The 16,885-nt window shown below is 37.7% G+C and overlaps 1 protein-coding gene across 12 annotated transcripts in view; it reads right to left on the bottom strand.

The window, feature by feature from the left end:
• Positions 1 to 16,885, bottom strand: part of LOC139762542 (intersectin-1-like) — a 382,245-nt gene that overhangs the window by 38,646 nt on the left and 326,714 nt on the right. For all 12 annotated transcript variants that reach the window (XM_071687542.1, XM_071687546.1, XM_071687541.1 and 9 more), the window contains 3 exons: positions 14,410 to 14,565; positions 6,870 to 7,013; positions 6,314 to 6,512 (listed from right to left, as the gene is read on the bottom strand). In XM_071687542.1, the coding sequence (XP_071543643.1) occupies positions 6,314 to 6,512; positions 6,870 to 7,013; positions 14,410 to 14,565 (499 nt within the window). The remainder of the gene's footprint in view (positions 1 to 6,313; positions 6,513 to 6,869; positions 7,014 to 14,409; positions 14,566 to 16,885) is intronic.

Here is a 16,885-nt window from a genome sequence, read left to right as displayed (position 1 = left end):
AAAACTTTTCACTGCTTCTAACAACTTGTCTCCCACACCATATATTCTTAATACCTTCCACATAGCATCTCTATCAACTCTATCATATGCCTTCTCCAGATCCATAAATGCAAAATAAAAATCCATTTGCTTTTCTAAGTATTTCTCACATACATTCTTCATGGTTCTCCATGGTTGTTTAATTTGTTTATGGATGGGGTTGTTAGGGAGGTGAATGCAAGAGTTTTGGAAAGAGGGGCAAGTATGAAGTCTGTTGGGGATGAGAGAGCTTGGGAAGTGAGTCAGTTGTTGTTCGCTGATGATACAGCGCTGGTGGCTGATTCATGTGAGAAACTGCAGAAGCTGGTGACTTAGTTTGGTAAAGTGTGTGAAAGAAGAAAGTTAAGAGTAAATGTGAATAAGAGCAAGGTTATTAGGTACAGTAGGGTTGAGGGTCAAGTCAATTGGGAGGTGAGTTTGAATGGAGAAAAACTGGAGGAAGTGAAGTGTTTTAGATATCTTGGAGTGGATCTGGCAGCGGATGGAACCATGGAAGCGGATCATAGGGTGGGGGAGGTGGCGAAAATTCTGGGAGCCTTGAAGAATGTGTGGAAGTCGAGAACATTATCTCGGAAAGCAAAAATGGGTATGTTTGAAGGAATAGTGGTTCCAACAATGTTGTATGGTTGCGAGGCGTGGACTATGGATAGGTTGTGCGCAGGAGGATGGATGTGCTGGAAATGAGATGTTTGAGGACAATGTGTGGTGTGAGGTGGTTTGATCGAGTAAGTAACGTAAGGGTAAGAGAGATGTGTGGAAATAAAAAGAGCGTGGTTGAGAGAGCAGAAGAGGGTGTTTTGAAATGGTTTGGTCACATGGAGAGAATGAGTGAGGAAAGATTGACCAAGAGGATATATGTGTCGGAGGTGGAGGGAACGAGGAGAAGAGGGAGACCAAATTGGAGGTGGAAAGATGGAGTGAAAAAGATTTTGTGTGATCGGGGCCTGAACATGCAAGAGGGTGAAAGGAGGGCAAGGAATAGAGTGAATTGGAGCGATGTGGTATACCGGGGTTGACGTGCTGTCAGTGGATTGAATCAAGGCATGTGAAGCGTCTGGGGTAAACCATGGAAAGCTGTGTAGGTATGTATATTTGCGTGTGTGGACGTATGTATATACATGTGTATGGGGGTGGGTTGGGCCATTCCTTTCGTCTGTTTCCTTGTGCTACCTCGCAAATGCGGGAGACCGGCAAAAAAAAAAAAAAAAAAAAAAAAAAAAATTCTTCAAAGCAAACACCAGATCCACACATCCTCTATCATTTCTGAAACCACACTGCTCTTCCCCAATCTGATGCTCTGTACATGCCTTCACCCTCTCAATCAATACCCTCCCATGTAATTTCCCAGGAATACTCAATAAACTTATACCTCTGTAATTTGAGCACTCACCTTTGTCCCTTTTCCCTTTGTACAATGGCACTATGCAAGCATTCTGCCAATCATCAGGCACCTCACCATGAATCATACATACATTAAATAACCTTACCAACCAGTCAACAATACAGTCACCCCCTTTTTTAATAAATTCCACTGCAATACCATCCAAACCCAGGAACAGGCTGAACAAATAAATTTTGGAATAATCAACATCATAATTGTAATATCTTGCAAGGGTGCAACAGGAAGAAACTGAGAGTAAAGAAAATGTTTAAGGTCTAGGGGATATGAGATGAAAATTTGAAATCTGAGTTTCACAATGAAAAGCAAAATCACATAAGCAAGTCAGGTGATGAGCAGTATGAGAGTGAAAACTTTCACTACAGAAATAGAAAGCTAAAGATGTAAATAAAAAATACATATACATGAAGCAAAATTGAATGCCACTGTGTTGTATAGTCACCAACAAAAACAAACTGACACTGACATAATGGAGAGAATCCAAAATACTTTTTAAGCAAAACTAAAGGAAAGGAACACATAAATAATCAATCCTCAGAGAGTAAAAGAATTAAAGCTATACACAAAGACCAAAAACTACACAATAAAGAGGAAACAAGAGTAACTAAATCTACAACAGTTATATGGAACACATCAAAAAGACAAAACAAAAACATCAGGTAGCCCAGCAAGAAAGATGGATAGACTTCAGAGTGCTGCTTAAAAAATAAAACAGCAGCAAGCAATGAGTACTGAAACCTTTATGAGAAAGCTGACAAATGGTATGAGTATTTCATGTATTTATAATACATTTTGTCAAGAAATGGCATATTCTATCAGAGGAGGTGTATAGACCAATATCTTACATATTCTTTCGTAATCACAAGACAGAATTATGAAAAGATTATCATCGAGGAAAACATGTACAATTAATGTTCATGAAATAACAAATCATACACAGTATACAGAGAATAAATGCATAAATATTTTCAAAAAGAAAATTTAATCCTTATAAGATTACTAATACATATGGGAATGAGTGAGGAAAGGTTGAAAAAAGGACATGTGTAAAAAAAAAAAAAATGGAAGAAAAAAGGAGAACAGACAAAAATATTATCAGCCAAATATGATAAAACAACAGTCTACTTGCTCAAACACATTGCCTCATTCAATTCCCAAGCATTTCAGTCTCTCATGCTTTTAAATGTCCAGTGTGTTCAAAGGAAGTAAGGACTTCCACTTATAAAATTGCTTCTTACACTTTGAATTCACACACTAAACTGATTTATGAAGTGAGACCAATGAGTATATGGAAACACAGTGTAATGTCATGGGCATTGCAAAATTCACTCATAAAATTACTAGTGAATAGTCAGAGAACATTCAAAGTACATCAAATGAGTGGGTAAAGAGTGGAGGATAGAAATGAATATAAGTGCATACCAAGTGACACCCTGACTGCATATCAGTTAATAAAACTGAGGACAGAATAAACTATAATTACAAGAAATATAGACGTAAAAAAACTGAAGACAGAATAAACCATAAACGCAAGAAATACAGACATAAGTTATGATAAATGCACACTTCTTATTGATACATTCATTAAAGTGAATCTAAAGGCAATACATAGGCATAAAGTGATATATCAGTAGAAAGTAAACTGACTGAAAAACTTATCAAAAACTGAGAAAATAAATGCCTGATATCTGGTGAAGGTGACAGCTTGAGAACAACTCCTTTTGATCATGATAAGAGTGTGAAACTTTGAATAATGAATCACTGGTCAATACATAAAAGAAAGTTTTATATATAAAACAGATTAAGCCAATATGATGCAATAACACATCCTATGTCTATGTATGGGGTATATGACTCTTAACTTCCTCCTTTTTCTAAACATCAATACAATAATAATCCGATGTACTTTTGTAAAATCACTGCAAATATACTTCATGAATAAATTCTATAACCTGATAAGATAAAATGTACTTTTGTAAAATATCAACGCCCAGAGTTCAGTTTATTAGAGAACTGCTCCTAATTCTATCTATCTATCCATATTTCTGATGCCCATTCCCTCCAGGAATTTCCCTCAAGAGGTGGCCATGGCAAAAGAGTCTCCACTTATCCCTGTCCTTACATGTCTCCCTCCCATACATCATCCCATGCATTCTTCCACTATTTTTCTCCCTATTTCCCCATGTCACACAAACCCCTTTAATTGTACTATCATACACTCTCCTTGTAAATCCCAGTCTTGCATTCTTTCCATATACCCAAACCACCTCAAAGTTTTATGTTTCACCTATTCCTTATTAAAATTAGCTGGTTTTCTTGTGAAACTGGGTTACTGAGTCCTGGCTCTGTGAGAGGACACCAATATCACAGTAAAATAATAATCACTAATATAGATACACATAGCATTATGATTAGTGTTGAAATATGCATCCCACTGTATTGGTAGGAAACACAGTATAGCTTTTTACTTATATCATCAAAGAGCAAATCTAAGACTTTCACTGCTGTTCAGCTGATGTTCATAATAAATGAGTATCACTATAAGTTAATTGAAATATAGGAAAATACATGATATTCAGTTATGGAAGAAACTCTGGACTAAGATTATTAACTTGTCAAGAACAATTTTTGAAAGGGAATGCAAGAACTATAATAGTCATGACAAAGCTGAAGCATATATTCAGTCTAAATTGACCATTGTTCCTACAGCTTTTTTGCAAGAAATCTTCTATCTTCTACATTTCATTGGAATAAATTATTTCTTTATTATCAGTATAAAACATGCAGAAAGAAACAGGCATCATAACTCTAAAAATGGCATGCAAAAGTAAACAAGACAATTAGGACATGAAGCAGAAGGATCATATTTCTAACAAATTTCCTCCTGCAAGGGTATATAAGGGCAGTAAAAAATCCACAATGTATGCTCTTCCTAAAATTTTTCACCTTGCTTTAAAGATAAAGTTCACGCTCACCATTTGGTATCAGTCCAGCATTAGGCAAAACTGAAGGGATTTATATAACATCAATAGAGGAGACAATTTTCGAAATATATGTAGAAAATTAAAGTTCAAGAATTCATAAAAACTGTACAAACATTCAAATTACATAATGGCTGACAGGCATCACAATCATAATGTAAATTATATAAAATCAAGGTTTAGGTGTAAGTGTAGGGCAATCAAAAGTTCTTTGTGAAAAGACAAGTACAGTAATGTTATGCTGTTATCATCAGATACAAATAAGAATATTGGACACGACTGTAAAGTTATGAAAGAGAGAAAAGTCAGCCAAGACTCATGTGTAGTTGTATAAAATCATATGGTAACCCCTACACAAACATATGTACTACCTTAATGATAAAGGAAATGCAATAGCTGTATTTTATTGTTGCTATCATATTTCATAACATATAAGCTGGTATTCTCCATAGCTTCATATGAATGAGCCACCAAATGAGAAAATTAATCAAGAGCTCAAAGTATGATAATTAGATGCTTTCCAAAATGCTATGATAATTACCCTTAGAAACTCCAGCCAGCTTCAGAAGGAACTGATTCTTGTATCAGACAAGATAAGCTACCTAACAAAACACATATTTGCACTTCATTTCTAAAATAAATCTTTTAAAAATCACTCTAATGCATGTTCGATTTCAGACTCCAAGATTATGTGCTCCCATGAGGCAATTCCATTGCTATGAAAGTTAAATATCATAATTAGAAAAGTTTTGTATTCTTTCTTTGGTACTTGGGGAAAAATGGTCAGGGTTAATTTTAAGGTAAAATACATTTTATCTTACGAATACATGAGAAAATACTAAAAGAAATCTATACAAAAATGAACAGGAATCATCTGGTTCCATGACTTTCTTTTAATTTCTACAAATGTACTTGAAGCTGAGTTTAGAACTAAATTTTCAAATACTGGAAAAGGGATCCAACACAACAAGGTGGTGAGTTCACACTGTGGAATAATCATACTCAGTTTGCCAATGAGGCTGGGCCAAAGTAACCAATGTCAAATCTTCAGAAGAAGGAAAAGAACACCAGTGTAGCAAATGGAAAGTGGGTTCAAATTATGAGGTAAGAATGGAAAAGGTGACAAGTTGCTTCAAACTTCTCTTTGTCAGGAAAACAGGTTAGGCTTAAACCACCACATATATGAAAGTAGTACTCTACATAAGGATGAATAAATCCTTTCTGTAGTAGGAGCAACTTTTTAGAAGAGATGAATGCTTTGCATCCGAGCAGGACTACCAGTTACTTTGAGGAAACTTAATTACTTGTGTAATGTGAGGCTTCATAAAGAGATCAGATGTTATGTTGATACCACATATCTTTACTGTGTTAGGTTGTATAATTATGGTGTCATGAAAGAAGATGGGAAGGACATGAGGAGTTTCAGAAAGTAGAATAAGAAATCATGTTTTAGAGGCATAAGTTTACTAGGTTATATCTGCTACAATGGGAAAAATGTTTTAAGGTTATAACTGCTACAACGGGAAGTCTTGTTATAATATGTTATTACATTGGCAGAGGAGACAAAATAAGATGTATGTCAAGCAAGATATCATGAAGCAGATTTGAAAGAAGCTGCTTTATCTGGTTCTTCCTGATATACACCAAAATGGGTGAATCATCAGATAGCACTTTTTGTATTATGGATCTTAAGTGTCTGAGTTTTATTTTCAACTGGCAAATTCAGTTCACATAACGCCTCAATATTAATCTGTCATCTGATTCTTTAAATATGTTCCAAAGAAACCTTTTTGAAAATTTCTTTTGAGTATATCTGTTACATCATGTTTCTTACTTGATAAAACAACTAAAAAGAATACCACAAAAGACAGACACATCTGAATGATGTACTTACTGGATTGCTGCCGATGAAGAATAGATCTTTCAGTGTCAACAATATGTTTTTGTGCTATAGCAATCTTTTTAAGCCAATTATTACGCTCATGTGTTGTTGGTGCTGCCACAGCAACATCACCACAAACAGAACTAGTAAGAATAAAGCATGTCTCTGAATCTCTGTCTGCTTCAACTCTCAATTCTGTCAAGAACATGGGCTGAAAAGGTTATAAAGCAAATGAGAACATTCATTTTCAACACTCTTAAAGTAATATCTTTAATTCACTCCTCCACTGTTATAAGACTATAAGGAGACAGAAAGCCTTGTTCTATTATGACCAATATGAACATTATACTTTGCAAAGCAATGATTTTTAAATGGAAACATTTCTTATTATATCTTACCAACTTATGATAATTCAAAACAATCATTTGATACTTATCTCCATCATTACTTGCAAACATATGAAATGTATGAAAAACTTTTGCAGAGTAAGATACACTAAATCTAAGTTTCTGATCATACTACTGCATGCACTGATAATGATACGATAGGGCAACTGAAAATATCTAACCTTACGGTACATTGTGCATGAATTTGACATCAGGGCTCTTTCCAAAGCAGCAAGAGAGGTACATGAAGATACTGATTTGCTTGGTGTTGTCAGCAAAAGGAAGTCACTGAGGAGAAAGGCTACAAGCTCACGTTTACTCTTAGCCTGTGAAAATAACAAGCAATAAAACATTTAGTCAACTGGTCATGATATATAAAATTTGTCTCAATTACTTTTCTGTCAAAAAAAATCAAATCTACCTCAACATGATACTGTTTTCTCTTCTTTCAACCTAATTCTACCCCATAGATAAAGGAAGGAACACATGCACAAATTTTCAAATAAATTAACAAAATAGTAATCATTAGAAAAAATATTGAATGATAGCAAAACAGAAAGTTCATCAAACATGAATAAAACATGATCAGTATCACTGTGTAAAAGATAATCAAGATTTCACACCTGATCATTCTTTAGTTGCATCTGTTGTGAACCATAAGTAGATTAACTACTGAAAATTGAATCTCCATACCTCTTTCAGTTCTATTTACAAATCAATTATATTAATAACAATAATAATAGTTTTAATTGTATAATAATAACATTATACTCAATACTGATAATAATAATAATAATAATAATAATAATAATAATAATAATAATAATAATAATAATGGGAGTGGAGGGCTGGAAATCCTCCCCTCTCGTTTTTAGTTTTCCTAAAGAAGGAACAGAGGAGGGGGCCAAGGAGGATTATTCCCTCAAAGGCTCAGTCCTCTGTTCTTAATGCTACCTTGCTAATGTGGGAAATGGCGAATAGTATGAAAAAAAAAATAATAATAGTGATAATAATAATAATAATAATAATTATTTTTTTTTTATTATACTTTGTTGCTGTCTCCCGCGTTTGCGAGGTAGCGCAAGGAAACAGACGAAAGAAATGGCCCAACCCACCCCCATACACATGTATATACATACGTCCACACACGCAAATATACATACCTACACAGCTTTCCATGGTTTACCCCAGACGCTTCACATGCCTTGATTCAATCCACTGACAGCACGTCAACCCCGGTATACCACATCGCTCCAATTCACTCTATTCCTTGCCCTCCTTTCACCCTCCTGCATGTTCAGGCCCCGATCACACAAAATCTTTTTCACTCCATCTTTCCACCTCCAATTTGGTCTCCCTCTTCTCCTCGTTCCCTCCACCTCCGACACATATATCCTCTTGGTCAATCTTTCCTCACTCATTCTCTCCATGTGCCCAAACCACTTCAAAACACCCTCTTCTGCTCTCTCAACCACGCTCTTTTTATTTCCACACATCTCTCTTACCCTTATGTTACTCACTCGATCAAACCACCTCACACCACACATTGTCCTCAAACATCTCATTTCCAGCACATCCATCCTCCTGCGCACCACTCTATCCATAGCCCACGCCTCGCAACCATACAACATTGTTGGAACCACTACTCCTTCAAACATACCAATTTTTGCTTTCTGAGATAATGTTCTCGACTTCCACACATTCTTCAAGGCCCCCAGAATTTTCGCCCCCTCCCCCACCCTATGATCCACTTCCGCTTCCATGGTTCCATCCGCTGCCAGATCCACTCCCATATATCTAAAACACTTCACTTCCTCCAGTTTTTCTCCATTCAAACTCACCTCCCAATTGACTTGACCCTCAACCCTACTGTACCTAATAACCTTGCTCTTATTCACATTTACTCTTAACTTTCTTCTTCCACACACTTTACCAAACTCAGTCACCAGCTTCTGCAGTTTCTCACATGAATCAGCCACCAGCGCTGTATCATCAGCGAACAACAACTGACTCACTTCCCAAGCTCTCTCATCCCCAACAGACTTCATACTTGCCCCTCTTTCCAAAACTCTTGCATTTACCTCCCTAACAACCCCATCCATAAACAAATTAAACAACCATGGAGACATCACACACCCCTGCCGCAAACCTACATTCACTGAGAACCAATCACTTTCCTCTCTTCCTACACGTACACATGCCTTACATCCTCGATAAAAACTTTTCACTGCTTCTAACAACTTTCCTCCCACACCATATATTCTTAATACCTTCCACAGAGCATCTCTAATAATAATAATAATAATAATAATAATAATAATAATAATAATAATAATAATGTAGTGAATGTAGGTTTGCAGCAGGGGTGTGTGATGTCTCCATGGTTGTTTAATTTGTTTATGGATGGGGTTGTTAGGGAGGTGAATGCAAGAGTTTTGGAAAGAGGGGCAAGTATGCAGTCTGTTGGGGATGAGAGAGCTTGGGAAAAGAGTCAGTTGTTGTTCGCTGATGATACAGCACTGATGGCTGATTCATGTGAGAAACTGCAGAAGCTGGTGACTGAGTTTGGTAAAGAGTGTGAAAGAAGAAAGTTAAGAGTAAATGTGAATAAGAGCAAGGTTATTAGGTACAGTAGGATTGAGGGTCAAGTCAATTGGGAGGTAGGTTTGAATGGAGAAAAACTGGAGGAAGTAAAGTGTTTTAGATATCTGGGAGTGGATCTGGCAGCGGATGGAATCATGGAAGCGGAAGTGAATCATAGGGTGGGGGAGGGGTCGAAAATCCTGGGAGCCTTGAAGAATGTTTGGAAGTCGAGAACATTATCTCCGAAAGCAAAAATGGCTATGTTTGAAGGAATAGTGGTTCCAACAATGTTGTATGGTTGCGAGGCGTGGGCTATGGATAGAGTTGTGCGCAGGAGGGTGGATGTGCTGGAAATGAGATGTTTGAGGACAATATGTGGTGTGAGGTGGTTTGATCGAGTAAGCAATAATAGGGTAAGAGAGATGTGTGGTAATAAATGGAGTGTGGTTGAGAGAGCAGAAGAGGGTGTTTTGAAATGGTTTGGTCACATGGAGAGAATGAGTGAGGAAAGATTGACCAAAAGGATATATGTGTCAGAGGTGGAGGGAACGAAGAGAAGTGGGAGACCAAATTGGAGGTGGAAAGATGGAGTGAAAAAGATTTTGAGTGATCGGGGCCTGAACATGCAGGAGGGTGAAAGGCGTGCAAGGAATAGAGTGAATTGGAACGATGTGGTATACTGGGGTCGACGTGCTGTCAATGGATTGAACCAGGGCATGTGAAGCGTCTGGGGTAAACCATGGAAAGTTCTGTGGGGCCTGGATGTGGAAAGGGAGCTGTGGCTTTGGTGCATTATTACATGACAGCTAGAGACTGAGTGTGAACAAATGTGGCCTTTGTTGTCTTTTCCTAGCACTACCTCGCACACATGAGGGGGGAGGGGTTATTATTTCATGTGTGGCGAGGTGGCAATGGGAATAAATAAAGGCAGACAGTATGAAAGATGTACATGTGTATATATGTATATGTCTGTGGGTGTATATATATGTATACAATGAGATGTATAGGTATGTATATTTGCGTGTGTGGACGTGTATGTATATACATGTGTATGTGGGTGGGTTGGGCCATTCTTTCTTCTGTTTCCTTGCAATGCCTCGCTAATGTGGGAGACAGTGACAAAGCAAAATAAATAAAATAAAATAATAATAATAATAACAACAATAATGATATCAATAATAATGAATTAAAATGTTTAAGGACAATATGTGGTGTGAGGTGTTTTGATCTAAGTGGATAAAGGGCAAGAGAGGTGGGGGTGGTAATAAGAAGAGTGGTTGAGAAAGCTGAAAGGGGTGTGCTGAAATGGTTTGGACATATGGAAATAATGAGTAAGGAAAGGATAAAATAAAGGAGATATATATTAGAAGTGGAGGGAACAAGGAAAAGGTAGAGACCAAATTGAAGATGGAAGGATGTAGTGAAAAGGATTATGAGGGATCAGGGCTTGAACATGCAGGAAGGTGAGAGGTGTGCGCAGGATAAAGTGAACTGGAATTATATGGTATACAGGGGTCGACATGTTGTCAATGGACTGAACCAGGGTATATGAAGCAGCTGGGGTAAACCATGTAAAGGTCTGAGGGACCTGGTGGCGGATAGGGAGATGTGGTTACAGTGCACTGCACATGACAGCCAGAGTATGGATGTGAGTGAATGTGGCCTTTCTTCATCTGTTCCTGGTGCTAACCCACTAACATAGGAAAGGGCAATGAAGTGTTAAAAAATAATACTAATAATTATCTTTCTTGCTTTAGCAAGATTGTCAAGACGACACAAAGCCACATTCACGCACATCAAAATTTCCAGCTGTTATGTATAATGTCCTAAAATTGAAGTCTTTCATCCCAAGCAGAGCCCCACAGATTACTTCACAGTTTATCGTGACCACTTCATATTCCCTGTTCATCCCAATGACTGCATATATGGCCCAACCTACCCCCATACACATGTATATGCATACACGTCCACACACGCAAATATACATACCTATACATCTTAATGTACACATATATATACACACACAGACACATACACATACACCCATGCACACAACTCACACTGTCTGCCTTTATTCATTCCCATCGCCACCTCGCCACACATGGAATACCATCCCCCTCCCCCCCTCATGTGTGCGAAGTAGCACTAGAAAAGACAACAAAGGCCCCATTCATTCACACTCAGTCTCTAGCTGTCATGCAATAATGCCCGAAACCACAGCTCCCTTTCCACATCCAGGCCCCACACAACTTTCCATGGTTTACCCCAGACGCTTCACATGCCCTGATTCAATCCACTGACAGCACGTCAACCCCGGTATACCACATCGATCCAATTCACTCTATTCCTTGCACGCCTTTCACCCTCCTGCATGTTCAGGCCCCGATCACTCAAAATCCTTTTCACTCCATCTTTCCACCTCCAATTTGGTCTCCCACTTCTCCTCGTTCCCTCCACCTCCGACACATATATCCTCTTGGTCAATCTTTCCTCACTCATTCTCTACATGTACCCAAACCATTTCAAAACACCCTCTTCCGCTCTCTCAACCATGCTCTTTTTATTTCCACACATCTCTCTCACCCTTACATTACTTACTCGATCAAACCACCTCACACCACATATTGTCCTTAAACATCTCATTTTCAGCACATCCACCCTCCTCTGCACAACTCTATCCATAGCCCACGCCTCGCATCCATACAACATTGTTGGAACCACTATTCCTTCAAACATACCCATTTTTGCTTTCCGAGATACTGTTCTCGACTTCCACACATTCTTCAAGGCTCTCAGGATTTTCGCACCCTCCCCCACCCTATCATTCACTTCCGCTTCCATGGTTCCATCCGCTGCCAGATCCACTCCCAGATATCTAAAACACTTTACTTCCTCCAGTTTTTCTCCATTGAAACTTACCTCCCAATTGACTTGACCCTCAACCCTACTGTACCTAATAACCTTGCTCTTATTCACATTTACTCTTAACTTTCTTCTTTCACACACTCTACCAAACTCAGTCACCACCTTCTGCAGTTTCTCACATCAATCAGCCACCAGCGCTGTATCATCAGCGAACAACAACTGACTCACTTCCCAAGCTCTCTCATCCACAACAGACTGCATACTTGCCCCTTTTTCCAAAACTCTTGCATTCACCTCCTTAACAACCCCACCCATAAACAAATTAAACAACCATGGAGACATCACACACCCCTGCCGCAAACCTACATTCACTGAGAACCAATCACTTTCCTCTCTTCCTACACGTACACATGCCTTACATCCTCGATAAAAACTTTTCACTGCTTCTAACAAACCTACATTCACTGAGAACCAATCACTTTCCTCTCTTCCTACACGTACACATGCCTTACATCCTCGATAAAAACTTTTCACTGCTTCTAACAAACCTACATTCACTGAGAACCAATCACTTTCCTCTCTTCCTACACGTACACATGCCTTACATCCTCGATAAAAACTTTTCACTCCTTCTAACAACTTGCCTCCCACACCATATATTCTTAGTACCTTCCACAGAGCATCTCTATCAACTCTATCATATGCCTTCTCCAGATCCATAAATGCTACATACAAATCCATTTGCTTTTCTAAGTATTTCTCACATACATATATATCAAATCAATTTAATTCATTCTATCCACAGCATACTTCTCACCCTAATGAATGTTCAGATACCAATACTCTAAAATCTTCACTCCATCCTTCTAACCTCTTAGCTAGCCTTCCTTCACTCATGCTCCTCATATAGCCAAACATAGCCAAACTATTTCATCGCACTGTAGTTAGCTCTGTCAATCAGAATGTGCTTATTAACACTTCCCTCCCTGACTCAGTCATTCTTTATCAAATCAAACCTCTTCATACCATATATTTTCCTCAAACATTATATTTCCAGGACATCCAACCCCTTCCACTCTTTTGCATTCAAGGCCTAAGACCCACATCCATACAATACTGTTGGGAGTACTATATCTACTTACATATCCATCTTTGCCATAAGAGAAACTGACTTATCTTTCCACATGCAGCTTAATGTACCCAGGGCCTTAGCTCCCTCCTCCACTCTCTGAATTACTTCAGCCCCCATAGTTCCATCCACTGCCACATTCACCAGATGCCTAAATACCTTTAAGTCCTCTAAATCCCCCCATTTAAACTGACATTCATACCATCTTTTCTCACCCCCTTGTTGCTCCTAACTTTCTTACTTTTTTCACATTTACTTCCAACTTTCTCCTTTCATACACTCTTAAACTTTGACAACAGATTCTGGAATTTCTAATTAGAGGCTGCTAACAAAGTTGTGTCATCTACAAACAGTAGTTGATCCTCTTCCCAGGCCCATCCACCCCCAAGAATCTCATTTAAAGAAGCTGGAGTCTCAAGCTGCTATCAGAGAAGGGTTTCTTAAACGGAATGGAAGTTAACTGGAAAAGTAACTAGTGGAGTCTATCTGTTCAAACTACTTATGTTTCTGATATCTGTAAAATACTTACCATAAGGATGAACACCTATGCTTACATGCAAGAAGCAGCTTACCACTTGGCCTACTGCTTGCATAAGAAAGCAATCCTTGGTTGTGCTCTCTTGCTTAGTTGAAGACTTTCTGACAGCTACTGGCCAGTGAGTTTAGGAAATGACATGGCCCCATCCACTAATAGGAACTTTCATTACTGAGGAATTTCATTTAAACCCTGTATTAATGGCCAACTACTAGAACGAAGTCCTTAGGGGTACCAGTGGATAAGGGCAATATTATCATCAGTAAGAAAGATTTTTCATTTATCTTACATCCATATGATGTTGGACAGGAGCTTTGGATCTATCATGCCTTTCTCATGCTATCAAGCTCAGCAGGTAAGTCCTGCTATTGCACAGAACTTGACCACATCTTCATAATATTCTCTGCTTTGAATAATGAACAGAACATCTCTTTTTTTTTTCTGTATTCCACCATTTCTATATTCATAACTAACATATTACATATCAGGTATATCATATGCGGAACCCCTCCTATATACTATTAACCTCTGTAACAGCATGTCTTCTTATATGCTCAAGAATCCCCTTGAAATGCTGGTTAATGAATATTCCACACAATTCATATATTACCTTATGTAATACACCTGTGTGGAGAAGTTTCCTTGGACCAAGGGTATTAGTAAGAGAGTTGAACACTAGACGTTCTTGCAAGCCTTCACAGGTTACATGTCCCTGCATCCACTCCAATTTGTCAGTGTTGTCCCTCTGACTCACTGCCTCATTAACCTAGAAAGTAGCAAAAAAGAGGTAAAGTGAATAAAAATTCAGACAACTTCTACAAAAGCTAATTCGAATATTATGGCTTTGCTTTCAGAAAAAGAAGTATGGTGTATAGCACAAATAAATTAATCCTAAGACTGAGCCTTGTGGTACCCAACATGTTATGGTAACAGGTGGATGTTTCCCCATTTAGTACCTAACATTGTTTCCTGTCTGTGTAAGATCATATTCAATTTCCTCTACCATAAACTTTAATTTCATCAAAAAATCTTTTTCATGTGGTGCTTTTTTGAAAGGATTTTTAAAGTCTAAGTCTCTAAGCTCCCCTCTTTTGGCTTCCCTCTTCACTTTGCTCCTTGATATCTCCTTGATATCTATCTTACTCTACAGGTGATCTATCTCTGTGGTCATTGATGAATCAGCCTCTCCCCACTTTCTCCATCAACAATGGTGTCCTTTAAGGTTCTGTCCTGTTTCCTACACTTTTTCTTCTTTTCATCAACAGTTTCCTCCCTTCTACAAATAAATGAATGCACTCACTTGCTGATGACTCACACTGCATCTCTTCACAACCTTCAAATCTGTTCCTTCTATTCTCACTCAATCTGCATCTCATCTCAACACAACTTCCTTAATAAACACTGACTTGGACAGGATATCTCAGTGGGGAAAATGTAATCTGGTTAAGTTTAATGCCTTAAGATCCAGTTTCTGCTGTCTCTCTACTGAAAACTTCTAACAACTTTCCTCTCTCTTTTACATGATCTGTAATTCCACCTCTTGACTCAATGAATATAATGGGTATTACTATAACATCCACACTATCTTGGAAACCCCACATAATGGAAACAGTTAAGTCTGCCTCTGAAAAACTGAAAGTCATTTCTAGATGTCGAAATTTCTTTTCTCGCAAACAGATGCTCCATTTATATAAAAGATTGATCTGTCCAACTCAACAAATCTCCCAAGCTAACTTCAAAACTTGATCTGCTTGCTCTATGCCGCAGTGTTGGCTCACTTCCCTTCTCCTTTAGTTCTTACTTTGGTTTTTGCTCACAAGAGCTGACTGCCTGTGTGCCCCCATCACTAGCTAGACCACGCAATACTCAGCAAACTCCTGTGTCACATGATCACTGTCTGGCCACTGGCAACTCAAGGGTGGGCCATTTTGATGACTGTTTTTCCTTTCATATTGAAGCTTTGGAACTCTCTACCTTCTTACATTTTTTTCTAATAATTATGACTTATCACTTTTTAAAAGACAGGTTTTTTACTTCCTCCAAAATTTGTCTTTTCTTTTTCTCTTTTGTTACCTCTTTGTATTTCAATCAAGGCTCATCTTAATGTGGCTTTTTATCCATGACTGAAGCCTACACATAGAAAAAATGAAAAAACAACATTTGAGGGGATTCTGAAATCTCAGTTATATATGTAACGAGAGAATTACATTAGATGCATTGAATAAGAACTTTTGTTTCAAAACCCCTGTTCTTAATCTGTTATCAGTTTACCTTCTTCTAAAGATTAAACAATCTCATCTCTAATTATATTTTATCATTTCTCTTGGCTGTATGTCATTTTCTGCATTTCAACGATAATACTGTCTTCTAGACTCTTACTCAACATTAGTATCAATGGTCTTGTTGTCAATTTCTTTCTATATTTTCAGATGATCACAGGAATTCCATCTGGCACAGACAGAGAGCTTCTCTCTGTTCATTTATCATCATTATCAAATCATTCTCATTTATTTCAACATTGATCAAATTAGAGAAATGCCTCATTATTGACAGTCTCTTTGTTCTTCAGTGAGTCCTGATTTGATGATCCAATAATGTAATACATATTCTTTATAGGTAATTTTCATATTTTTTTTCCTTCCTAAAATGATCCAATTTCTGCTCTTTTGTTATATGTATTGTTTACATAGAACAAGGAGTGACAAAGCAACTATTTGAATGATTTCACACTCCACTGATTTTTTCTGACTTATATCAACCTTTGAATTACTAGTCACATTCTCTTGCACTCAATTAGCTATGTTTTAATAATTCTTAATACAACTATTGAACTACTGGCCTATGATTTTGCTCATCAATTTTCATTTCTGGCCAAACGAAATCTTTTTTTCTTTTCTTTCATACTTATTTGTTGTTTCCTGCATTAGCAAAGTAGTGCTGCCACAAACAAAGAAAAGGCCACATTCACTCATGTCCATTCCCTAGCTGTCATGAGTAAATCATTTTTCAAACATACTAAATAATGATACAGGAAAAATAAAACAGATTTTTGGCTACATCTGTTGAAGAGAACGAATGAAAGAAAA

Source organism: Panulirus ornatus, chromosome 43, assembly GCF_036320965.1.
Source record: "Panulirus ornatus isolate Po-2019 chromosome 43, ASM3632096v1, whole genome shotgun sequence".
Taxonomy (NCBI): Eukaryota; Metazoa; Arthropoda; class Malacostraca; order Decapoda; family Palinuridae; genus Panulirus; species Panulirus ornatus.
Note: the sequence above shows the minus strand (reverse complement) of the source record. Positions and strands in the feature narration are given on the sequence as shown.